At 43.1% G+C, this 27,463-nt stretch overlaps 1 protein-coding gene and 1 long non-coding RNA gene across 2 annotated transcripts in view; both read right to left on the minus strand.

Annotated features, from left to right (window-relative positions):
• Positions 1 to 3,586: 3,586 nt before the first annotated feature.
• LOC131256917 (autophagy-related protein 11) overlaps positions 3,587 to 27,463 on the minus strand; it is a 32,194-nt gene continuing 8,317 nt past the window's right edge. Inside the window, exons 3-5 of the mRNA XM_058258020.1 lie at positions 9,827 to 10,047; positions 7,194 to 7,365; positions 3,587 to 4,247 (exon numbers count right to left, since the gene is read on the minus strand). Of these exons, the coding sequence (XP_058114003.1) occupies positions 3,846 to 4,247; positions 7,194 to 7,365; positions 9,827 to 10,047 (795 nt within the window). The 3' untranslated portion in view covers positions 3,587 to 3,845. The remainder of the gene's footprint in view (positions 4,248 to 7,193; positions 7,366 to 9,826; positions 10,048 to 27,463) is intronic.
• Positions 26,124 to 27,462, minus strand: LOC131256918 (uncharacterized). Its single transcript, XR_009177014.1, has 2 exons — positions 26,359 to 27,462; positions 26,124 to 26,262 (listed from the first exon to the last, which is right to left on the minus strand). It is a non-coding gene; the product is annotated as an uncharacterized LOC131256918 (long non-coding RNA).

The following is a 27,463-nucleotide window of genomic DNA, read 5'->3' on the forward strand; positions in this document are numbered from 1 at the left end:
TTCAATTATGGACTGATGGTAGCCCAGCTTAGCCGCAACTTCAGCCCTTTTACTGGGGTGTACCATGGGCTCCTGCAGCAATAGGATGGCTATCTTCTGGACGCGAACTAGTCTTCTGAGGTGCCGAAGGGTCGTTGCCAGCACCACGCACATTCCATGAAAGGATGCTGGGCATTGACTTCACCTCCCTTAGCAGTGGCCCTTTTTCTGATTTTGCTAGATTGAAACTTCGCTTGATTGACTCCTTTTTTTTTCTTGATGGCTGAGCGGATGTGTGCTGGCGTCGAGGAAGGAGCACGGGAATGTTGGTTTGGGAGCCCACTGATGTCCACCCAAAGTTCAAGCTCTCCATCGGCATTGCAAGTTGGGACAGGAGAGGCAGGGGATTTAGGCTGAGAGTCGGAGACGTATTCTGAGAGGGAATTCTCTTCATCTAATTATGAGTTTTTGGCTAGAGAGAAAATGTTCAGATTGCAGGGCCAGCTCCACCTCCCTTGATTGTCCATCCTATTGTCTATAGTCCTGAAGGTCTAAGCAGCTATCTCCAAGGGCTGGGACGAGCCAGCCTCAGCTAAAAGATGATGTTGAGTCGGTTGGAGGATCGAGCTATGGTAGGGGTCTAGCTGGGAGTTGTGATCGTCCAGCCCTGCTGGCGAGGTGGCAGCAGAGGGAGATTGAAGTGGTTTGCGTGGGTTGGGCCTTAGAGTGTGGAGGGGCTGGGATATGGAGAATGGGGAGATGTGCGTTGGCAACATTGTTGTATCTGGGAGAATGGTGGAGGGATGTGGGATCATGGGGTCAAGAGGAAGATGCGGAGTAATGGAGTTGGGTGATCGGGTGGCATGTGGGGCTATTGGTGCCTTGCTAGGGGCATCAGTTTGGGTTAAGGGGTGAGCAGGGGGTGAGGATGGAGGAGGCTGAAGGGAAGGATAGGGTTGTGAATTAGCTATTAGGTGGGTTGGGTTGGCTGGGAGGATGGTGAAGGAGTAATGGGCCAGGGTGAGATCTATGGGGTCGCTTTGATTGGCAGGGGTCTGGGGAGGGGCTTGAAGGGGGGGTGGTTGTGGTTGGAAGCAGGTGTTGGTTGTTAGGAGTAGGATGAATATGGGTGGACTGGTTATGTATAGTGAGTGAGTGAGCGAGCTTGGGTTGCTTGGATGATTGGATGGCCTGGGAGCATGGGCAGGGCTTGGGTTTCTCTAGCCAGGTTGGGTGAGGCATTGCAACGAGTAGTTGGAGGGCATGTTCTATCCTGGCTAGCGGAGGCATTGAATCGGGCAGTTGGAGGGCATATTCTGTCCTGGCTGGATGTGGCATTAGGTCAAACAGCTGGTGGGCTTGGTCTGTCCTGGATTGGTTGATAAACAAGGGAGTCTTCTGTCAGCTGGGGTGGGGTTGGATGGCTGGTTGGAAGATTGACGCCTTGGGCCAGATGTGGGTGCTCGAAGGTGGTGATGATCGGAAAGGAAAGGTCGTCAACTTCGAGATCCAGGATCGAGGTAATGGGGCCTAGGTTGGAGATGATCTTTACTCGGGCAAACATGAGGAAGGCTGAGGTTAGGGATAATTGGTTGCATTCCACCACAACTCCATAGAAACCGGCAATCTGCTCGAATGTCTATCTGCACCACATGTGAATGGGTATACCCTGGATGCGGATCCAGATGCCATTGTTGGTGGAGACAGCTGATGGCACCCAAGGTGATATTGAGCTGAGACCCGTGGATTGATGAAGAGAAGAGTCATACAGGAAAGCGAGGGCTTCCTGCCTGGACTGAAAGGTGAAAAGGAAGTTTTGGCTCAAAACTCTGGTCACATCATCCTTCGAAGCGCCATATCAAGAGAGTCTTAGGGCATCAATAAGCTGGATGATGGAGCAAGAGGGAGATGAGGTCACCCCAATGAGGGCCGATGCTAGCCGTCTTCTCCCAGCCACTGAGATCGAGGGAGGAATCTGCAGGGTGGAGCTATTTGGGGATGCTTCCTGCGACGGGTAGATGGGTGGAGTGGTTGCCAGCTGGTTCTGGGGGTGAGGTGGATGGGGGATTGGATGGTTTGGGTAGGTTGTTGCCGGCTTGCTGGATGAGAAGGTTTCGCCCTCCCAGAGAAATTCTTTGCATCTTAGCCATAGCCGCTATAGCATCTTCCTTCCGGACATACCTAACAAAACCGAATCCTCTATTTCTAGAGGCATTCGGGATTTTAGGGATGAAGATATCGGAGAGGCCCCAAATCTTGCGAAGGAGGGCCTTAGGTCTGCAGAAGTGAATCGGAAGGGTATGTATGCAATGAAGAGGGAGTGGGGGTGAGAGGACGGACGGCGGGTTGCACCTTATTCCAGCCTTCGTCGTCAGTCTCTCGCTTCCATTGCTTCCCCCTCCACACCTACTTCAGGTGGGTGTTATTGTGTAGTAGTCATAACACCAATTCACGTCCTGTTGGATCTTCCAATCAGTGTTATTTTTGCCTGGTATCACATAAAATCTGTTCTGGACATAATGGACAGTTCAGATCAATTGATTGGACTGTGCAAGTGACCCAATGCAACTAGGAGCATTGCAACCTTCCGAGAGAACTGGAGCATTTCTCAAACATGACCTAATCTTTACTGTTAAGTAAATAAAAAATAAAAAATGAGATGAAATCATTTTTAAGTGGCAACCAAAATGGCTTAATCTTTTCTGTGGGGATTTTATTTTTATTTCCTAAACTTTCGAAACTTTCAAATCATATCATAAGAACAACAAGACAGGCATTCAACCAAAATGCATTTTAGGCCCAACATGAGTATAGGTGCAATACCCATTAGCAGGTATGGATAAAGATGCCCCCACACCGGCCCCATCCCAGCCATACAAATCCCTATTAACATCTCAAATATCACTTCGATGAGTGGCCAAGGCAGCCCAAAACTTCACTATTGAGAGAGTTCTCACAACCGTCGGTGGACCATTGTATCAACAGTCTGAAAACAGGTTGTATTAATAGACAATTATTATAAACTTACCATCAGTATGATATTTGGGCATCCGCCCACCAACAATCAGACGGTGGAAATCAACGGAGAAGCATACCAATCTCATCAGCTACATTTGGTTTTGAAAATATGCACCTCAACATCTGATTTTTTTTCAAGCAAACTACACCTGCCCAAAAATCCAGGCAGGGAATTTCACGACCCTATTGTTAAGGGCGGCGCCCGATTCATGCCCAATCAATCTGGAGATGGGAAGGCATTTATTTCATGAAATTCCTATGGCCCCCAAACATGGACCAGATCCAGAACACAACCTTACCCTCATTTGAACACAAAATACAAACCAACATGGGTTTCATGAATATCCAAACGAGCACATACCTGAGCGTGAGCACATACCTGAGCGTCAAAAGAGCATTTCGATGCATGCTGATATCCCGTTGGGAAGCTTCTCCACCCAATCAGCGCCAGGATCATTGCCAATCACAATCTGCGGAAGAGAAGGCATAAACCATGCATACTAATTGATTCATTTCCTGAAATTCCATGGATTTCATGGATGTCGAAACGAGCATGTACCTGAATGTCAAACACATGAAAGAGTTGCCATAACCAAAAAACAGCAGTCTGTATAGATATCAAGTGACTTGGGAGAATCTCTCCTTTGAACCATTGATGAGTGGTGGTGGGCCCCACAAACCATCTACAGAGCTGATGGATGATATTCACATCTAATTACATAAGGATGGGTTCATATACAAAAGAAACTGAAGAGTTAAGATTAGCTGTACAAAGAAAGTTAACTCCACCAAAGTCTATTTATATATGTACAGTTGAGATTCTTCCATCATGTCTGCCCACAGCAGGATCAGGAAGCTGGGGAATGAATGGTGTCAGGTAGCATTGCTACTGTTACGACGAAATATTCACATCCGATGGGCAGATCGTACGGGTTCGACGTGGGGCCTGGCACAGGACCCAAGCGGCTGCCACCCACATTGGAGGCACTCAGCAGATTCACTTGATCACCTTGATTGGACCGGATGGGTGCTGGAGCCCTGACGGTCCTCCGTTCTATGTGCACAATCTGCCCGATTATGTAACTGGGTCTACTGGGACTGTGTTCTGTGAAAAGGGCAACTGATTCTGCAGATAGGTAGTAGTTTGAACAGTTCCGGTTGATTGCTTCATAGTGGCCAGCAGAGTTGAGGATGAAGGCCGCGAGCTCATGGACCTCGAGATGTCCAAATGAAATCTTCTCCTTGTTCGCCTGTCAAGGGATCATTGGTTTGTTAATGGGGGCCACAGAGAGTAATATTTTATTTATTTATTTATTTTTGAGAGGTAACAGATTCTTCATTAAAAAGAGAGAAGGAAAACAGCAAACAGAAGGGAGGAGATCAGACCACTGGGGTAGCAGGGCGATCATCCTCCTAAAGAAAACAAATTATAACCATCTAAATTAACACAAATAGAGGCCCACTCTACTATAAAATGCTGAACTCTACACCGGACAGACTCCGACGTATTAGAAATATCGTTGAAGCACCTCCAATTCCTTTCTTCCCATATTGCCCACCAAACGGCCAGGAGGGCCATTCTCCAGACTATAGTCTTTTCCTTTACAAGGGAAGGTCCATGCCATGCTTTAAGTAACCAGTTCGTCAAATCAGGAAATACCCATGAAAGACCGAATGACTGTAAGGTTGCCATCCAAACCCGCTTGAAGAAGGGGCAGTGAATGAAAAGGTGATCTACCGATTCTTTGTTAGCCAAGCAACACAGGCAGACATTTGTGATTATCATTCCCCTTTTTCTCAAGTTATCTACTGTCAGGACCTTCTTCTTACCCACCAACCACCCGAAAACTGCTATCTTTGGAGGGACTTTGTACTTCCACACGTGATGTGTCATTGAGTCTACCGAGGGGGAGGGAATACTACTGAGAGAACCGTATAAGGATGTGGTGGAGAACTTTCCCAGATTGTCGAAACTCGAAATTAACCTGTCTTCTCCGGACTGATCTGGATTTTACAACTGCTGACGCACCCCAGAAGAGCCGCATATTCTTCAATCTCCCAATCTAACAGATTTCTACGACACATGGGATTCCAAATTATTTCCTACCCGCTAATGGAATAACAGTCGACTACCGAAGTGAATCGATTTGGGGCAAGACAAAATATATTAGGAAAACCGTCTTTTAGGGCCACTTCTCCCACCCAAATGTCTTCCCAGAACCGAATGTTCCCTCCCTTCCCAACAGCAAATCTGATTCCTTTAAGGACCTCTTTTTTGAGAGATAAGACATCGGTCCACCATCCTCCCGCTGAACTGCCATATTTGCACTTGATTAATGTGTTCCAAAAGAGTCCCACATCCCTTCCCAACAGAGAGTAATATTATGTGAATATAGCATCCATATCCTGCATAACTGGGGCCCAGGCTTTGGTGATCCAGACCATTGATATTGGTCTTGCCTGATGGACCCCACGGTGGATGGGCCATGCCCCAAAAATCTTCTTGATGGAAGAATTGAGAAAATAAACTCAGCAATGGTTCACACTGAAATGAAATGAGGCCAAAAGGTTGGATTAGACAAGTACCTGGGAGATATTTGGCAGGGTCCATCCACAATGGGGCCCATCAGAAGAACAGAGTGGATCACCAAAAGATGGTCCTCAGTCGTACAAAATGAAGAGCTGAGGATAGTATGAATGCCCTTGGATCCAAGATCATATGATTCTAAGTGCTAGGTAGGGGGAACTACCGCGCGCGCGCACACACACCTGAATGCAGTTGGTCACACATGCCGTTTGTCACATGTTCCCATCCAAGACATGCATCAGATGGACCCACAAAGCTTCCCCCCCCCCCCCCTTTAAAAAAAAAAAAAGAGTAAAAACTATCTGTTAGGATACACACATGGTTTTAAGACTCGGCAACTCGGACCGACTCGCTTGCTCCAAGTCGTGTCACCAATATCTACTATGCTGACTTGAGATGCCGAACAGGATCGGAGTAAAAAAAAAGTCCGAGTCGACTCAAACGAGTTGAATCCAACTCTGACAAGTCATCGCATGGCTGTTCTGGCATGTCAGTGGTATCAACGTGAACCTCTCTCTACCATGGCTGGTCCTAGGTGAAAGAGGAAGGTTGGTGTTTGGCAAGCAGGTAATCATAAAACTTTTGTCAAGCCAACCCCGAGCTGCCCTTTCATTAACCAGATCTGGTCAACTATTCTCTCCTGGTTTGATATCTCCTGGGTCTTCCCAAATTCGACGGGGCGGTTGCTAAAAGCTTGGCATGGCGTTACCCTTGGAAAGCAAAGATCTATGGTTTGGAGAATATCCCTTATGGCAGTTTGGTGGGCGGTGTGGGAAGAAAGGAATGGGAGATGTTTTAAAGGGGAGTCTAACTCGACGGGATCCATAGTGAAAAGAGTCCAGTTTTATATCTTTGAGTGGGCCTCCAATGTAATGCTTTTAAAGGATTGTAACTTGCTTTTGTATGGAGGTAATTGACTCGCTATCTCAGTGGGTGGATTTCCTCCCTGTATTTCCTTTTTCTTAATAATGAAAGTCTCTGTTATCTCTCCTTTAAAATTAAAAAAAAATGCTGGAAGAAGGCTATCCTATATCTTTTATTATTATTATGAGAAATGCTCACATTCAAATGGTTGGATCACTAGCTTACCATTCAACCAGTGGACAGTTTTCAACCTATCACCTTTGTGCTCCATCCAACCCAACCCAAAATCAAGAGGACCTAGCCCACAACCCAACCTGAATTCAACCCAAGGTGCCCCACCCGACTTCCTTTATGCTCGACCCAACCCAACCCGACCCGACCCGAGTTCGCTCGACCCGAACCTAACCTGATTTCAAATCGGTTTGGCATTTTCCAACCTAAAGCCAACCCGACCAGAACTAAAGTTGGCTATTTGCGTCAACCCAAACAAAAGTTGCAGCCCTACTGTGAACTAGTAAACTACAAGCCTATATGATGAGAGCATGCTCATGTTTCTATGTAGCGACCCGGTGTTTACACTACACACACCCTTATTGATAGACACGCTTTCTTTCTACTTCTTATAATACAATTGGAAGACCTTTTACTATTGTATTACCAAAAGGTAGAAAGAAGCGGGTGTGCAACCAACATGGTATATATATCTCCATTCTATTTATTTAGCCACAAATACCAGAAAACTAACCTGTTTCTCGAGTTGATGCTTCGTGTATAAGCTTTGAACCAGCTCCTTCTTCTCCTCAAGTTCCTTAATGAGACGAGCACGCTGCTGCGACAGCAAACCAACTCTTTCTGCAAGGACCTTGACACATGCCCGGAACTCCACAGTACCATCGTCTTCATTGTCATTAAGGGGGCTGGAAAGAAAAGAAAGAAGGGAAAGGAAAAAAGAAATTTATAAAAGAGAGAGAGAGAGAGAGAGAGAGAGAGAGAGAGAGAGAGAGTCATCAACAATGCAGAGGCGCCCCCTCAAAGCCAGACAAAATGCATAACATGATTGGAGAGAAATCCAGTCTACCAGTCATTAGTTCCAATGAGACAGTGTAATGTGGCTAACAAGAGAAGGAAGAGCCAATACTAAAAACATTTATAAATTCATCACATGATTTAAGTTGATTTCAACTGCTAAACACAAGCTCTTATAAAGCCTTCCCATTGGGGGGGGGGGGTTCCCAGAGAGTCCAATGTCCTGAAACAGTCCCAGAGAGTCCAATGTCCAAAGATTTGGGAGCAGGGACATTCCTAAAAAAACTCCAGGACATGGGTATCCCAAAAGTGTAGAAATTCAGTAAATTGTAAATCTGATACAGTAAAGATATCATATGGTGCCCAATGAAAGAAGCAAATTTTCTTTTCTTTTCTTTTTCTTTCTTTTTTTTTTGTTCTTTTTTTTTTTTTTTTGTGCTGACCAAGCAATAGCATAGTGGGACCCACCTTTTGGTACTTCATCGAATGGACCACACCTCATATCTTCCCTATCAGATTATCTTGGCCACCCAAATGAAAATTGGTAATCACAACCAAGGTCCACAATATGGGCCCACTCAGACAGGATAATCCGATGGGATAACTTTATGTATCTCCCATCAATCAATGGGACCAGCCTATGAACAATATTTACAGTAAATGGGAGGGTATCAGTGGCCTTCACCTGGGAAGGCTAGAGGGCTAGAGCATAGAGAATAATACTTATAAAGGCTAATGTCATTTTCCAACCAAACTGTTGAATCAACCATCCATTTACAGTCCAGTGATATTCCAATATTGGAGGCTTTTATGACAACCCTCATTTAATAGATTGGCATTCTGGATCAATGAATCATGGGCCCCACAGGTATGGAGTGGTGCATCACGGCACTTTTCACATCCTCATGCATCAGTACCATATGATGCATCTTTAGAAACAGTGGTTAGAGGGGAAAGGATGGTGATTAATTCCCAGCTTGAATACTGATATCTAATCGCCAACTGCAAAAACTAGAAAATGTTTAGAATGTAGCAGTAAATAGTTATTTTTATATAAGGGGGATGGCCACTATATTGCAAGCAAAATGGGCTGCATGCTTTAGACAAAAAGTTCATGGCGGGTAGCATTTGGTTCTGGAAAGATGTATGGATTGGAAATCATTGTCTGGAGACAGTTAATTTCGTTCTCTATAGCTGCACGAAGAGGCCTTTATCAATGAGTTGCACGAAATGGTTGGGGGTTTGGTGGACTGGAATGTCAGACTCAGGTGTAACTTGAAGGCTGATGCAACAAGGGACTTCTTTGCCCTTTTGGAGGTCCTTCACGAAGCCAGAATCGATCCTTCAAGTGAGGACCGGAGGGTTTGGAAGTGGCCTTCAGGGGTAGTTTTTTTTTCTCTGAATCATTTATGTCTAAGCTATGTGAATCAGGTGGAGGCATTCATCCCTGCGTTTACGTGTTTAAAGTTCCCATTCTTCCTAGAGTGCAAGGTGTTTGCTTAGGCAGTCCCAAGCAAATAAGATTGTCACCGTCGATAATTTAAAAAGTGGGGTATTGCAATCCCAAATATGCATTCAATGTGTAGGAAGGCAGAGGAGTCTGGTGATCATCTGTTTCTGCACTCTGGGGTTGCAATTGCAGTCTGGGAATCTGTCTGACAGCTCCTTGGTGTGCATTGGGTGTTAAATAGTTTGGTCTTTGAGCTTTAATGCAGAATGGCCTGCTAGCCCATTTTCAGATCAGGGAAAATCATTGGGAAAATGTTGCCTTCTGGCATATAATGAGGTATTTAGGGAGAGAAATGCTTGAATATTTGAAGGTCAAGCGGCATTGTTAGAGTTCAATGGGTGCTAGTTCTGCAGGAGTTCACCGGTTTATCATATGCAGGGCTGGTTAGAGATTGGGAATCAGTTATTTCATAATGATTCCTGTCTTGGGCTTGGTCTATGGTGCATGGTTTCTTGAGTCGTTGCTTCGGTTTTTTTTTTTTTTTTTTTTTGCTTTTTTTCCTGTTGACTAAGCCATCTTTCATTCTTCGTGGGGTGACAAGCACTGTTATTGATCATTTTTGGGCTTTTTTGTATCTTTCTGAGGCTTACTGAAGTAGTTGATTTTCAAGGAAAAAAAGATGATGATGAAGAGAGAGAGAGAGAGAGAGAGAGAGAGAGAGAGAGAGAGAGAGTGTGTTCTTTAAATTCAAATCCTCATTTCCCTCACCAGAACCAGATTGCCTCTGAATCTCAAAATGAAAGATGATTGAAACTGAGCCCATAATCATCGAGATCGGAATCACATACCAAAGATAGCTCGCAAGAGTACCGAAATATGCCATTCAGCTTAACAGTGCATACCTGGCCAAAGAAAGAGCTAAAGAGTGCAATGAGTCAGCAAAACCAGCTGGTCCGGGCGAAGCATTAATGCAGCTGCGAAGCCTTTCAAACAGCCCACGCATCTTCACAGCAGAAGCACGCAGTGCACTATATTCAGAGGCCCTCCGATCAGCAGCGCAGAGATTGGTATGAGCTTCTTCTCTTGCTTCATGCAGACAATTCTCTAGGTGTGCGCAATTCATCTGTTTCCCAGAGAAAGAATACATCAGAATATGCACTGAATGGGTCATGACTCGCGACTGGAACTAGGATGGGCGCAATGCAAGCCTACCAGATCAATGTTCCAGAAAAGTACAACATTCAAACAAATAAACACACAAAACAAGTCTTAATTGAATGTCTTGTAAATAGTAGGACCAAAAGCTCCATATCCTCCCTGAAACAAGCTGGAAAAACAATTGGTTGAATCTGAACAGTAGAAACTCGCCTGTAAGCGGACATCTGGGGCACAACACTCTCCGTAACTCTATCTTTCAAATTGAATACATGAATTTCTGTTTCTTCCTACCAAGCGCGGTAATTGCATTTTGTTTCATCTAGATACCAGAACCACACAAAAGCAAATATATGAAGGGCTCCAGTTGTCCTGTAGCAATGAATAACTAGCTTTTGAATTTTTCCATACTCCTTGAAGATGGAGGTACATCACCTTCCATCCATGCTAGATCAAATCTAGCCATGAAACTGGAGAATGGGACTCGGGAATCTCTATTCTTCCTCCTCCCGCCAACTTTCCATGTGCCTCAGCCATCTTTGATGAATGCATCTCTATCTATTGCAACTCATCGATCCCCTTTTTGACTGTACAAGAATTTCTATGTCCAAGAGATTTGATGAAACACTTGTTTTTATTGATTCAATCTGACGATCTCTTGACCATCAGTTTTAAGTTTTTAACTGCAGCCACACTTCTATAACTATGCCTACTAAAGGTTCATTTCAAATACTGCACTTCAGCTAATTTTTAAGCCTCTAGACTCTCTAGAGCCATTCCCTGCAAAAATGTATTTTAGTACTATTTCCATCGTCTTCTCAACCACCGAACTGTTCTTTGCAAACAACATACTCCAAGGGACCTAATCCTTGACATCAGCGGTTAATTCATCTGTAACAAGTACAAAATGTAAGGGCTTAATGCCTACCCTAATGAAGACACGTTTCTAGAGGGAACTCATTTGCCTCGCCACAAACCTTTCTCACTCTTGTAACATACATGTCTTTTAATGATGTTTGACATATCCTCCTAAGAATAACTCACTACCTAACCACCTTAGGCACTTTATTTTATACTCTCCCCATATCCATAAAACCATGTTTAGATGCTTCCACTTCTTTATAACTTAACATGAACTGTGTAAGTGGAAACATACCTGTAATTGTCAATCTCACCGACAAGAAGCCAAATCGATTTTATGACATCCATATGTCCTGTTTTAGTCTTTGTTCCACCACCCACTCCCAAAAGTAGCCTTCCAACTAAGGACTAACCAAAACACCCAATAAATTCAACTTGTTATGCAAGTTGGACTGATGGGGACATCAGAGGACTTACTTAGGTGTACCAAAGATGAAGATGACCACCCACATCAGCGCAGCTTTTTTTGTGATTGGGAGACGAGTTTTAGATGGAGCCCTCCAGGCCATTTTGAAGACCCCACATGCATTGGGCGTGCATCAGGAAGATCCCACTTTGAGATGATGCATGTGGGCTGCTTAGGAGACCATTTTAATCATAGGATTTTTATTTCGTGTTGATCCGACCGTTGGATCTTGTCGATCAAGCCATCGGGCCGCCAGATCTTCTAGATTTGAGCCCTTGGACTCTAATCTTGCTTCCTTTATGATTTTTGTTATTTTCAGGATTTATTTGATGGTTGAGAATGATAATAAGTGTTTTAGTTTTCTTATTCCGAATGATGGGTCATTTCACTCAAGTGAGTGTGGCATAGTTGTAATTATCCCGAATTTTTAATTATAAAAGCACGGGGGCCAGGGTGGAGGTCCAACTCTAGTGGTGTTATTGAAAAGAAAGAAAAACAGAGAGAAGCTCTCTTGCGTGAAAGAATTGTCCTCCTTACGTTTAAGGGGTTTGTGAGAAACCCTTCATTCCAATTAAATTGTGGAAGGGTAAAAGCTTGTTTGGTGATAGATTCCCCAAGATACATCCTTCTTCTTTGTCTTCTTCAAAAAGTATTCTTCTTCTTCTCTTACCTTCCTCTTTCCCCTTCCATTACAACCTTGTAAACCCATAAAACGCCACTCGATGATCCCCCTCTTTCTTCTCCTTTACCTAGACACGTGTGGGCCTCCATTTGGGATTTTCCTCCAAAACTTCCTAATCCCTAGATCATTTGAATCTCTAAAAACCCCATTCCTAAATATCCATCTATGAATACAAAACCCTAATGAAAATCCGAATTTTTGTGAAACTTTAGAAATAGAAGCAAAAGCAGAAGCAGAAGCTTAAGGAAATGGCAGAAGTAGAGACGAAAGCAGAGGCGAAAGCAAAAGCAGCATCTAAACACAGTAGAGGAGCAAAGGAGATGACGGAAAAGGGGGGACCGAGCGGAACCAGCACAACAAAGAAGGTAGCGACTGTTAACTCAAACCAACGAGACGGAGGGGAAGATTGGGTCTTAGTTTCAAAGAAACACAAGAAAGAGATCTTACCTAGGAAGAGTAATAGGGATGTAGCCAGTTACCCAACCTTGTTCGTCAAGGGATATCCAGCAGGGTGGCTATCCATTAACTTTGCTAGAGTGTTTGGACGGGCTGGTATTGTGATGGATGTAGTTATGCCAAGGAACAAAGCAAATGGATCCTATAGGGGTTTCGCGGTGGTTAGAATGAGCTCCGAGAGCGAGCTACATAAGGCGATTCAAACCCTCAATGATGAGACTTTTGAGGGTGTTAAAATGCGAGTCAAAAGAGCGAGATTCGGACCGAAACTCAGGGTAAAACCAAGAGGAAGGCCTTATAAGCCTAAACCAACTCAGACGTCTTATGGGAATATTAACTCTAGAAGAACATTTCAATAGGGCTCAATCTCCTTTAAAGAGATTCTCCTCAATAACAGATACGGTATTTCTCCACAAGAGGTGGACCCAAATAGTGAAGATAATGGGCATAAGGAAAAGGTTAGGGAAGCAGAGAAGGTAGCAAATAACAATGACAGAGGCATCTTCATTAATCCATCAGCATTTGAAAAATAATTTATTTTTTAAATAAATAAATTTTAAAAAAAGCCCTGCAGGATTCGGTGGTAGCAATCACCAAAGAGGGTGCTTCCATAGCACAAGTTAGGGGGTGGCTCGATGAGTGCTGTAGTGCTCTAACAACCTGCTACACAATCAAACCTATCGGATTCAATGAGTTGTGGATAAAGATGAGTCCAAAGTATAACACAGACCTTCTAATAATGGCAGGCGTGCTACATAAAGACGGTCCGGTTATCTCCATCGAGAGATGGGAAGAATTTTCGATGTTTGGGTTCGAAGATGTCTGGATTCTGATTTGGTTGGTCCCTTTGGAATTATGGTACGAAGAATTCTCTCTCTATCACGTCTCGTCTGGGAAATTTCATTGAGTTGGATCCCAAAATGAAGCTGGGTGAGGAGTTGGGAGTAATCAGAGTTGAGTTCGTAGGAGGAAGGGCGAGCCATTACCGTCCTACATCCAAGTTTCGATTGATGATAGGAAGGTAATCTTACCTATCCAACAGGAAGCCAAAAACGACCCGATCCCAAGATGGGGAGACCTTTAGAGGTCAAAAGAGTCGATCCCTTCATCATCTGTACCTAGGACAGCTGGGGACGAAGGAGCACGCCTTCGGTGCTCCTTAGGTTCACCTCCACAGACAGACAAACAGTTTGTGTTCTGCAGGACTAACAATCTTACCAATCGACAGTTGTTCTCATCCTATTGAAAGCTCTTGATACGTGGAAGGCGCAGATCGAAGAGGACAGAACGAGCAGAAGGACGTCAGAAGTGCTTTATTAGGCGATACGTGTCAAGCCATCGTGGGTAGAGCTCCTTCTCCTTCGCACAGATGGACAGTGGAAAAGGATTCAAACGTCGATTGTGCTTGGATCCCAACCCCCAGCCATATCTCAGGGACACCTATCGATAGCTCTAGCCCCTTAGAGACAACCGGTGACCATCGGGAGGCTCGGGCGACTCTTTGTAGGCTCGGGTCCTCTATTCCGACTCGGACAGGTGATCCGGATGTTCCGAACCAACTGGCCTTGAATCTCAACCTCTTTCCTCAGTCAGACCCAAGCTCCGAATGATGTATTATCCCCAAACCAGCTATCTCTATAGCATCCGACTTCCTCCATAGGAAGTTTCCGTCTCAGCTCCCTTCCATTCATCAAAGGGACGATCGTCTAGTTGCAAATGATACCAAGGATTCTGATTCTAGTTACAATCTAGATTTCCCTCCCCATTCTCTAGCTTTGGAAGGTGGAGATCTCTCCGATTCCAACTTTGAGTCTCCTTTTTCATCCTCACATCATGCCAATTCTTAGAGTTGTTCTTCGCCCCGCTCTGTTTCCCAATCAGAGATAATGTCAAATTCAGCACTCTTAGCTCTTTTCCAGGAAGAAGATGAGGAAGGTATCATCGAAGCAGAGCCTCTTCATATTAGAATGGGGAGCCTATCACAAACCTGGGGAGATGATGATATGCCAAAGAAGGATATCGCAATGCAGAGGGCAAAATTAGTTAATACTATCCAAAAAAGAAAAAAACGGTGGATTAGGGACGCCATGGGCCACGTCGGTCGATCCTTAGGCCTTTCGTTTGGAGACCATCCGGAAGATTTCATTGCATCGAGTCTCGTGATCCCGTACAAAGATCTAAATCACCCAGAATTCAGTCTCCCAAATCAGGTAGGAACAGAGAATTACAAAGTCTTCAATCCAATCCCTTTTACAGCAAGGAAATTATGTTGGGTAGTACCGGAGGAGGTCGACGGGGAAGATCTGTCTCTTAGATGATTATTCTTTCATGGAATGTTAGAGGGGTGGGTTCAAAGAAGAAGAGAAGTCTTATAAAAGATATCAACGGCAGAAGTAAAGCAGAAATCATCGGCCTTCAGGAAACCAAGGTTCAGGAATTCAATATCAAACTTATGGGCTCTCTTTGGAAGGAGGCGGACGCAAAGTGGGTGACATTAAATGTGATAGGAAGTGCGGGCGGTATCTTGTTAGCCTGGAATTCATCTCTATGGTCCATGGAGTGCAGTTGGATTGGAGTCTTCTCGGCCTCAGTTGTTCTCAAACAGGTTAGTTCTGATTTTAGTTGTCTTATTTCTTAGGTTTACAGTCCTAACCAGGAAGATAGAAGAATTGCTTTTTGGGATGATTTTTTTTTTTTTTTTTGAAAGATCACAGAATTATATTAAAAGGAGAACAAGAAAAACCAAAAGAGGAGAAGCGGGGATGCTGAGAAGGCAAGCCCATCTAAACTCCAAGGAAAAGAAGATTACAATCCTTAACATTGACTACAAAAGTGGCCCATTCAATGATAATGCGCTTGGCCTTACCAGCTACACTCTCAGCTGAGTGCGCCCTGTCCTGAAAACATCTTTCATTCCTTTCTTCCCAGACACACCACCAAATAGCGATGATAGCCATTCTCCAGATCCGCATTCTCTGTTTACCAAATCTGACCCCATGCCAAGCTTTTAACAGAAAATCCACGGACTCTAAGAAACACCAGCTAATACCGAACCGAGAGAGAAAATCTGACCACATGAGATTGATAAATGGACAATGAATTAGCAGATGATCCACCATTTCTTCTTGCTGCATGCAACACAGACAGACATTGACAAGAATCATACCCATTTTTCTGAGATTGTCAACCGTAAGGATATTCTTCTTTCCAACCAGCCACCCAAAAGAAACGAACTTGGGGGGAATAGAGTATTTCCAAATTTGATTGATCAGGGGATCAGATAAGGGAGGACTACTTACCATCTGATTAAATAGCGACTTTACTGTGAAAGAGCAAGATTTATCTGGCCTCCAGATTAATTTATCTTCATTTGGCAGATCTGGCACTACTCTGAAAATGCGATCCAGAAGAGAAACATACTCGTTGATTTCCTAGTCTTGAAGGTTTCTTCTGCAGTCCACATTCCAAACAGTTTTCCCACCTGGGATAGAAAAGAAAGAATTCACTATAGCTGCTTGGCTAGGAGTGAGGAGGTAAATGTTTCGAAATTCGTCTTTCAATGGCGTGTCCCCTATCTATAATCTTCCCAGAATCTGATTTTATCCCCTTTTTCGATCTCATATCCGACCCCTTTTATCACCTCCCTATGTAAAGAGACAATTCCCTTCCATAGGGCAGAGGCCCTATAAATGAAAGATTCTTTAGTCCACCATCCTCCATCTGAACAACCATATTTGTTTTTAATAAGCTTGTTCCAAAGAGCACCTTTCTCGGATCCTAACCTCCATATCCACTTACCAAGGAGAGCTCGATTCATTATTTTAAGGTCCTTGATACCTACACCACCTTCCTGATATTTTTTGCACACCTACTACCAATCAACTAGATGAAACTTCTTTCTCCTGCTTGCCTTGCCAAAGGAAATTCCGCCTTAGTTTTTCGAGTCTTGCCAGAACTGAAGATGGACATTTAAATAAAGACATGAAGTAAAGAGGGAGATTAGAAAAGGCAACCTTGATGAGAGTGAGTCTCCCTCCCAAAGATAAGTATCTGCATTTCCAAGAAGCAAGATACCTTTCAAATCTATCAATGACCTAATCCCATAAATACTTAGGGGGTCTGCCTATACAGGGAAGCCCAACAAAAGTGGTCGGAAAGAAGGCCATAGAGCATTCAAGCTCATCCGCATAACTCCTCAACTCTTCTTCCTCCATATTTACTCCAAGCATCTTTGATTTTGACATGTAACTCTAAGCCCCAAGACAGCTTCACAACAACGAATTGTAGTACGCGGATTATTTACCTTGACAATATTGGCTTCACTAAAAAGGAGAGTATCATCCGCAAACTGGATATGAGAGATCAAAGTGGCCATCCCTTGCACTCTAATACCGCTTAAGATTCCAACTTCTTGACCTTTTTGAAGCATTCTTGAAAGGGCCTCGCCGACTATGAGAAATAAAAATGGGGAGAGAGGATCACCTTGCTGCAAGCCTCTAAAGCTTTCGAAAAAACCTTTCGGAGATCCATTTAAGAGAATTGAAAAGTAAGCCGTTCCCACACATTCTCGAATCCACCCTCTCCATTTGTCACCAAAGCCCATACTCCTTAACATATATTGCAAAAAGCCCCAATCCACATGATCGTAGGCCTTTTCAATATCCAACTTGCAGATAATACATTTCTTTCCTGATATATGACTTGAATGCAAACATTCATTCGCTATGAGAGCACAATCAAGAATCTGCCTTCCTTGGATAAACGCGCTTTAATTTTCAGAGATAATCTTCCCAATAACCTTCTTTAATCGAGATGCTAGTACCTTGGCCAGAATTTTGTAGGGGCCACCTAATAGACTGATCGGACAAAAGTCTTTAAAAGAGGTGGCTCCCGGAATTTTTGGGATTAGAGCAAAATGAATGAAGCCCCTAGGCCTTTAGAAAGTCTGCCTCTTTCATAAAATTCATTGAGAAAGCTCATAACGTCCCCTTGAAAAACCTCTCAAAATTTTTGAAAGAATAGCAAAGGGAAACCATCAGGCCCAGGAGCCTTCTCACCACTTAGAGAATCCACAGCCATCTTCACTTCATCGGGGCTAAAGGGGGCTTCAATGTTGATAGCATCTTCGACTGACAGGCTGTCCACATGGAGATTGTCCAGCTTTGGTCTCTCCCATTCATCTTTCTTGAGCAACGAACTGAAAAACGAAATGGTCTCTTCCGCAATTTTCTCTGCCCTCAGTAATGACATCATTAACGACTATGTTGCTTATCTTATTGCATCTTGCCCGCATACTAGCAATGTTGTGAAAGAATTTCGTGTTCTTGTCGCCTTAATCCATTTGGCCAAAGATCTTTGTTTCCAGTAAACTTCTTTTTGAAGAACCCTAGCTGACAGAGATTGAATAAGTTGGATTCTCCTGGCAAGAATTTCTGAAGACATCGCCCCATCTTCAGCTCATGTATCAATCGATTGCAGCTCTGCTAGAATCGAATTTGTTTCTGCTTCCCTTATGTATTGGTCCTGCTATCTCCAAGCTTTAATTTTTTCCTTTAGAAATCTGAGTTTACTGCATAGCTTATAACCTGCAAAACCATCCACCTGACATTCATTCCACCAGTCGACGATTTTCTAGTGGAACCTTTTGATCTTAAGCCAAGAGATCTCAAACCTGAAAGGTTTCGGGCCCCAGTTCTGCCCCTCAACTGAAAGACATACTGGACAATGGTCAGACATCGTTCTTGGGAGAGCTAATTGAAGGGTGCAGGGGAAAGCTTCCAGCCAATCTAGGGACAAAAATTGGTCCAATCTAGAGAAGATTGGATTCATTCTACAATTGGTCCAAGTGAATTTAGAACCATGAAGCGGAAGATCAACTAACTCTTGCTCATCAATCCAGCTCGAGAAAGCTCGCATTCCTGAAGTAACTCTTCTGCCATTCGATTTTTCTTCTGCATATCTAGTGATGTTAAAATCTCCTGTTATACACCATATGCCATTGAAGTACTGTCTAACAGAATTCAGCTCCTCCCAAAAATCATGCCTATTGGCCACAATAACTGGACCATAAACAGAAGAAATCAGGCATCTAAAATCTGAAGATTGATCTTGCAGAATTATTGAAACCGAATATTCACCAACCCAACTTCTCTGGAGCATCCACTGAGAGGATTTCCAAGCTATCAGAATGCCTCCTGCATTACTTATAGCTTCACGGCACACCCATTTGGCATCTTTAGCTTTCCATTGGGATCCCAACAAGGAATCTGTAAATAGATTGACTTTAGTTTCCTGAAAACAGACTATATTTGCCTTACTTCTGCCACGGGCTTCCTTAATGAGCCTTCTTTTCTGACTGGACCCCACTCCTCTGACATTACAAGAGAAAATCTTCATTGAGGAACTGATCTGCCGCGACTACCCTTACGTGCTTTATCTGCCTTGCCCTCTGTGATCGTACCTGAGCTGAGGGCCGGCCGTTGTAGCTCTCTGTTACTGCGTGATCTGGAAAGGCGACTCCTGGGAGATCTTGATTCTATTAAAGGTCTTCCACGATTCTCGACACACTAAAACAAAGTTAAGTAATCCTCAGGTCAATCCCCAAATGATAGCCCAATGGATCTACCAGCATGGCCTATTGCATCTCTAATCCATTTCTTTTTTCTAATGATTTTGATCAATTTGGCCCTATGACCATCAATTTCCGAATTCTGAGCCTGAGGGCCCATCTGTTCTGCTGAAGTTTCGATGCAGATCTACAATGGTTCAACCTCTATAATCCCTTGTCCTGATTCTTCCTGGAATAGAATCGTGAGTGCCTGATCAGAGAATCCATCCTTAGGAGATAGAGGGGAAGAGGAGAGAGAAACTGGAGAGACCGAATTCTCCGAGAAATATGAAGCGTTGTCGGAATCAGATCCGGCTTCATCTTCGTGACCCGAGTAGAAGCAGGAAATTGGCTCTCACAATTTTCCGAACCGTTGGCTCCTTTCGACTCTTGCGTGACCTTCCAAAATGCCCGAGAATTGAAAGGGATGAGATTTTCTCTCGCATGAAAGGATATCTCAGAGCTATCCGCTATTGAAGCTACTGGGTAGTTCACCAAACAGCGGTCGTGAATGGGTTTGCGATTTAACGAAAGGTTGAGATTAAACTTTTCGTTTCCAAAGGGACCTGAAGCAAACCCGACCTCGCGACCCAACCCGACTGAATGAGCAAAGCTCTCTGGACCCTTCAATAGCGTTCCCGATGATGCCACATATCCCTGTCCGCTGTCCGAGTTTATTACCCTCTGACTCTCTCAAATAAGTTGCTTCCCTTGGGAGACGTGGAAGAGCCATATCCTTCCACGCAATCAAATCGGAAACTCGCGAGACGATATTTTGATTAAAAAAGTTGCTGTCGGTAACTTCCGATACAAGCGTCAGACACTGAGGTGTGTTTCAAACGCTATCAGTATGGGTACAAGCTGGCGGGATATGACTATGTTTTGGTGTTCCAGCGGAGCACGGGGCTCGTATATCAACCTGCACCCCTGCCACTGCCATCTTCTCTGGCAATGTGCGAACTGATACTTCTCCACAGATCTCCCCAACTTGGAATTGGATCGTTTTTCATCTCCCTTTGGATTGGCAGTAATATCTTTCTGCTATCAGCCATGACCTGAATATGAGGAGGGAGAAAGTCCCCCTTCTTTCTTCTTACACGAACTCTAATGACGCCTATCTCTTCACCGATTATCGTTTTGGGATCTAACTCAATGAAAAACCCTAAGCATGATGCTACTTCCGTGAAGAATTCATCGTACCATAGCTCCAAAGGACTCGCCCAAATGAGAAACCAAACATCTTCCATCCCAAACATAGAAAATTCATCCCACCTCCGGATCCGAACTACCGGCCCATCTGAAAATAACGCTCCAGCCATGACAAGTGTGTCCGGGTTAACTCTCGGGCAGACTCTAATCTAGAGTTCGTTGTAGCCAATAGGTTTGATGGAGTAATTCTCTGGTTTCATGTTACAGCATTCATCTATCCATCTCCTCACTCGAGGAATGGAAGTGCCTTCTTTTGTTATCACCACCATTGAGTCCTGTAATTCCCCCCTAGATTTTTCCAGTCGGTCTTGCGAAATGTTCAGAACATATTCAGATCGAAGCAGTTCTAACACATGATCGAGAGTTTGGTTCTTCTTATTATTCTCTTTTCTGTTTATCTGATTGGTGCTTTCAAATTGTTGTGGGGGCCTTATAGAATTTAGAAGCGCCTCCTTGAAGGATCCTCCTGATTTTTGAATAGCCCTATCTTGCCTCCATTGATTCTGCGTATTTGTTTGAGCCATAACACTATGATTCGTCGATTTTCGGGGGACTCTCTTCTTATCGCTATGTTCAGGAACGAACCTAGCTATTTGGACTAGAATTTTCTCCCCTCCAAAACTTTCGCCATGGAGCATTTCAACAGCCCTGACAAGTTCAACTTCGGAGCCCATTCTCACCAACGCGAATCCTCTGTATTTACCACTTGTTCTATCCCTAGGCATCACCACATCCATAACAGCTCCAGCGCGTCCGAACACTCTTAAAATGTTAATAGGAAGCCATCTCGCTGGCTAGCCCTTGACGAAGAGAGTTGGATAGCTAGCGTAGCTTCTACCCTTTGAAGCGACCATTTTGCCTTCATCTTTGATTCGATTAACCTGATGCCAATCCCCTGGGTCTGCCTTGCTCTGCAAAGAATCTCGGGCAGGGTCGCTGATATCTGTATTTTCTGGAATCTCGCCTCTATCAGTATCTCTCCTCTTTCCGATCTCACCATTACCGGGATCTCGCCATTCCCGGTATCTCGCGATCACGCCAGCAACGGGTTCTCGCCGTTCCCAGTATCACAGGATCTCGCCATCACAGGATCTCATGCGGGACCCTCATTTCCTCCTTTCTTTGCTTTTTGGGATGAATTAAATGCAATCAAACAAATATTCGATGGTCCCTGGTGCACCGGAGGCGATTTTAACATTACGCGATATGCGGAGGAGAAATCCAATGCTGGCAGAGTCTCTTCAACAATGCGTTCCTTCTCTCGCTAGATCGACAACCAAGAATTGGTGGATCTCACCCTGAGCGGTTCAAGATTTACCTGGTCTAATCAGAGATCGGATCCGATTCTTGCGCGGTTGGATAGATTTCTTGTTTCAGGTGATTGGATCGATGCGTTCCCTATGCTCTCGCAATCTGCTCTGCCTCGTCCCACATCTGATCACAGTCCGCTTATTCTTTCAATGGAGGAGGAAAATCAAGCCCTGAAACCGTACAGATTTGATATATCATGGCCGAAGATCAAAGGATTTCAGCAGCTCATTACAAATTGGTGGAAAGGTTTTAAGGTTGATGGCTATGCAAGGTACAGATTAGGTAAAAAGCTGAATATGCTGAAGGAGAAGATAAAAGGGTGGAAGAAGGTTGATCTTCGTAAAAGACAAGAAGAAACAGATGCTTTCCTTGCTGAAATCCAGTCTATAGATACTGTGGCTGAAGACATTCCGATCGATAGTGCAACCTGGTCCGGAAGAGCTCAGCTAGTCCAAGATTACTCGGCTAGGGTGATCGAAGATGAGATCTCTTGGATGCAGAAATTTAGAAGTAAATGGATAAAGGAAGGCGACAAAAATACCAAATATTTTCATAGTACGGCCAGCGCTCGGGCTAGAGTTAACAAGATTAGTAGCTTGTTGGTGAATGGGGTGCGCATCAAAGACAAGCATCTTATTTCCGAAGAGGCTATTTCTTTTTTCAGAAATCTCCTTCAGGCAGAAGATTGGCACAGACCAAATCTAGACCTCTCCTTTAATCGTATTTCTGACTTGGAAGCATCATTCCTTGAATCTAAGTTCATGATAGAGGAGGTTAAAGATGCAATGCAGGCGTTGGGAGGAGACAAGGCCCTCGGTCTTGATGGTTTTCCGATCCTGTTTTTCCAGCATTTTTGGGAAACTATTTAGGGAGACGTATTGGATTTGTCAAGGAATTGCACGATAGAGGTCGATTGTCCAAATTGCTTGGGGCGTCCTTCATTGTGCTTATCCCAAAAATTCAGGGAGCAGATTCTTTGCAAGATTTCAAACCGATTAGTCTTCTCGGTGGGCCCTACAAAATTTTGGCCAAAGTACTAGCTTCTCGGTTGAAGGGGGTTTTAGGTAAGATCATTTCTCAAAATCAAAGTGCGTTTATTCCGGGAAGACAAATCATCGACAATGCTCTCATTGCCTTCGAATGTCTCAATTCAAGTCATAAATCTGGATCCAAGGGCCTCTTATGTAAACTTGATTTAGAAAAGGCCTACGACCATGTCGATTGGAATTTCCTCCAATATATGCTTCTGGGGATGGGTTTTGTGATCAAATGGATTTCTTGGATGAAGGAATGTATCAGGTCAGCATTCTTTTCAATTCTTATAAATGGTTCCCCTAAAGGCTTTTTTCAGAGTTCAAGGCGTGAGCGTCAAGGAGATCCGCTATCCCCCTTCTTATTCCTTATTGTGGGGGAGGCCCTTGCAAGTATGTTGAGCAAAGGTCAATCAGAAGGCATTATCGGCGGCTTTAAGGTAAAAGGCATGGACTCCCCCATATCACATATTCAATTCGCAGACGATACCCTTCTTTTTTGTGAAGCAGATCTTAACAAAGTCAGCAATCTTCGTACTACTATCCGTTGCTTCGAAGCGGTTTCGGGCCTCAAAGTTAATTTGAAAAAGTTGTTGATGATTGGCGTGAATATGGATGAAGCTGAATCCAGTGTATTCGCTGATTTTTTTGACTGTGCACCAGGATCTCTTCCGACCAATTTTGTTGGGCTTCCTTTATGCGTGGGTAAACCCCCGATGGTTTTATGAGAAAAAATAATCGATAGGTTTGAATCATATTTAGCCAGGTGGAAATGTAGATATCTATCTCTAGGTCTCCTTACTTTGATCAAAGCAGCACTTTCTAATCTTCCCCTATATTTTATGTCCCTTTTCAAATGCCCGGCTAAGATTCTTGGTATCTTAGAAAGACAAAGGTGTGACTTTCTTTGGCATGGGACGGTGAAAAAGAAGAAATTTCATATGGTGGATTGGAAGGAGGTTTGTCAGCAAATTCAAGAAGGGGGAGTAGGAGTTAGAAATCTCAAAATTATGAATCGGATAGGCAAGTGGTGGTGGAGACTTGGTATAGAAAATGGATCTCTCTGGAACATTTTGATCAAATGCAAATATGGGCGCTCGGCAAAGGGTTGGTGGACTAAAAATTCTTCTTCATATAGAGCCTCAGCATTATGGAGAGGCGTGTTGTGCTCTAAAAAGGAAGTTCATAGGAGTATCGGCCATTCTATTGGCAATGGAGATAAAACTCGATTTTGGGAGGATATCTGGGTAGGTTACGGTTTTGAAAGATGATTTCCCTTCTATATACCATCTGGCTCCCAACTCCTCCATCGTGGTTGCTCATTGTTACTCCATGCGAGGTAAGGATGTCGTTTGGTATCCGCCATGCAGAAGGAACTTATATGATTGGGAAATAGAAGAATTTGCTGCCTTACTTGATCGCATTGGCAAATGTAAACCAGATTTTCTTCAAAATGACGAGCTCGTTTGGAGACCCGACATAAAGGGACTATTTTCAGTGAAATCCTTGCATCTCTGTATGGACAGGAAAACAAAAATAACTAAGGAGGTGATGACAGCTAAAGTTTGGAATTATAAAGTGCCTCCCAAGATTGCAGTTTTTGGGTGGTTGGTGGGTAAGAGGAAGGTCCGTACAATCGACAATCTAAGAAAAAGGGGAATGATAATCACTAATATTTGTCTTTGTTACATGGCAAATGAAGAAACGATAGACCATCTATTCATCCACTGCCCTTTCTTTTATCATGTTTGGTCAGTTCCGCTCTCCTCTTTTGTGGTCTCATGGTCTTTTCCTCATTCAACAAATCGTCTTCTTTCAGCCTGGCATGGTGTCTCCCTCGGTAGAGATATTTCTCTGGTTTGGAGAATGTCCCTGTTAGCTATATGGTGGGCAGTTTGGGAAGAAAGAAATAGTAGATGTTTTAGAGATGTCTACAATTCGGTGGATTTCATAGTCAAAAGAGTGCATCAGTTTATCATTGAATGGGCCTGTAGTGTGGTCAATCCGTCAGGTTGTAATTTTTCTCTTTTTTGAGGGTGATCGGCCCGCCATCTCAGCAGGTTATCCCCTCCTTGTATTCCTTTTCCTTTCAATGAATGCTTCGTTACTTCTGGGGAAGAAAAAAAAAATTAGAATTTTGCTTGCATCTTTGTCTATCCGCGTGGTCGTTGCACTACCCATGCTAAATTGGAAGTCCCTACTTCCAAGTGGGCCACTCTAGAATTATTTTATATTTTCGTGCACCACATATGTGATAACCTAGGACCTTCACATTATAAATCTGAATTTTCGAATCTATTATGTGATTATGTTTGACTTTACATGTTGATTGATGAAATTAAAGCGTAAATTGATCTCTCATCTTGCATCCCAAGATAGTTTCCATCATCCTACATCATAGAACCACATATATGTGACATCCACTAATTAATCCAAAACCATGCATTATTGTTAACAACCCTACGTAGTCGGTCAAAATAGTATTTAAGCCTTTCCTCATTAAAAATAATGATGAACAGATACTCTAGCCTTTTTAGGCTTCCTAATTCCTACCCTTCACATGAAATAACTGGTCCTAAAATGACACCATCAAACCAAATTTGATGGTTTCCCTGAACTTATTACACCCTTGTTTCTTGTCTTAATCTTTGATCTGCAGCCCCTCTCCCAAGACGTTGACAGTGCAACTCATAAATTTGATCCCCTGATAATTGGTGCAACTTTATGCATCTCCTTTGCTCTTCTAAGCGGGCATCATTAATTCATTATGCTTCTCCTACATTCAGCAGGCATCCTTTACCTATACGTCAATGCAATATAAATAAAATTGAAAAAAGGACATGTTAACTAGAGAAAAGGCCTTGAAATCCTTGAGACACTTCCCCATTATTTCCTAGTTCATCTCAACTACAACTACCTCAAACGAATAAACGGTTTCTAAAAGTAAATAAAAACCAACCTCCTAAGACATTTAAATACAACAAACCCCACGAAACACCAACTAAAACCAACCAAATTAGTCTTCCAACTAGGGACTACTAAAACACTCAATATTCCACTTGGTATGCAGATCATACATATATAACCCATTTGACTACCGTCAAGATCACAAGAAGCGCCTACTAAAACCAAACCAATCTTCCAAGTATTAACCAAGATACCTAATATTCCATTTGTTATGCAGGTTGGACCTACATAACCCATTCAGCTAGTAGTAAGAAATCTGGATCCATGCATTATTGCTAGGTAGCCATGCGAAGGCCTACAAGATAGGCTTTAAGGCTTGTTTTCTCTCATAAAAGATAGTTTTCATATGAAAATATTTGCCTTTGTGCTTTCTAAACATGAAATGTGGACATTCCAAAAATGACATCATCAAACCAAACTTGTGACATACTTATGCTTGCCTCACTCTTTGTTCCACCACCCTCTCCCAAAGCTTCATAATATGAGTCAGTTTGATCACATGATAGTTGGTGCAAGCTTATGCATCTCCTCCTTTGCTCTTGGAATTAGGCACCATGATGCTTATCCTCCACTCACCAGCTTCCTTTTCTTGTCTGTACCTTAATGTAATACGTATATAAAACAAAAAAAAAAAAAAAAAAAAAAAAAAAAAAACAAAAAAAACAAAAAAGAAGAAGAAGAAGACATACCAACTAGAGAGAAGGCATTGAAAACCCCTTGTTACTCCTTGTTTCCTATCTTGTCTCAGCCACAATTTCTTTGAATTAAAGTAATGACTAGTTTCCATAAATTACTAAAAACCAACCTTCCAAGACACCTAAGACTCAAAAACAAAGAAATCGCCTACGAGAACCAGCAAAGCTAGCCTTCCAACTAGGGACTACTAAAACATCCAATGCAAGTGGGACCCACATAATCCATTTGAATACTGCTAAGAAATCCCAATCCATGGGTTATGGCTATGTTTCCCTTAGTCTCTAAGCATTCTCACATTAAAAATAGTTGCCAAGGACATCTTAGCCTTTTAGGCTTCCTATCCTTCACATGAAGTAAGTAGGCCCTCCAACTGTCCAACAATGATATTCAAAACTAACCCAAAAAGAATTGTAAATATTTTTTCTATTTTGAAGAAGCCTTCTAAGGCTTGAGGCATGGACATAAAAACCCATGGGGCCCACAGTATTGCCCAGGGAGCTTGAAGTTTGGGCCTTCACACAAGCCGATTTGGGGCCATTTTGCCAATTAGTTCTTTAAATGCTCCACCAAGTTCAACACCAAAAGAACCAACTGATGGTGTTCTGTCTAAGCAATCTTCACAAATCAATGAACATTTATGAGATTTCAGATTCATCTCTCGTGTATTATCACCACCAGTGGCTCATTTAGCTTCTAAAGAAAGATGCTAGTCTCTGCCATTCCTATCAACACTGAGAATATTGGACCACATCAATATCTTTCATCTCTATTGTTTCTAAGTACTCATTATCGTCAAAGCCTTATGGTAATTTTTCTATGCAGACTGTCACACTGAATTACACCACGATTTTTATTTTATTTTATTTTTCCTGTCAACAATTAACTGAAAATATCACAATATGTCCATGTTTCAATAGTTTGCAAAATACAATAATAATTGTTGCTATGCATCCCTGCAGGTTCAGCAAAAACATAACACATCATAGTGTTAAAATGGCACATGTTGGATAGCGCACTCATTATGCTATGTGTTGATAAACTACTCAAGCTGGAGGCAGGAAAAAAAAAACACATTTATAAAAGGAAAGGAGGTCATCC

Source organism: Magnolia sinica, chromosome 9 (genome assembly GCF_029962835.1).
Source record: "Magnolia sinica isolate HGM2019 chromosome 9, MsV1, whole genome shotgun sequence".
Classification (NCBI taxonomy): Eukaryota; Viridiplantae; Streptophyta; class Magnoliopsida; order Magnoliales; family Magnoliaceae; genus Magnolia; species Magnolia sinica.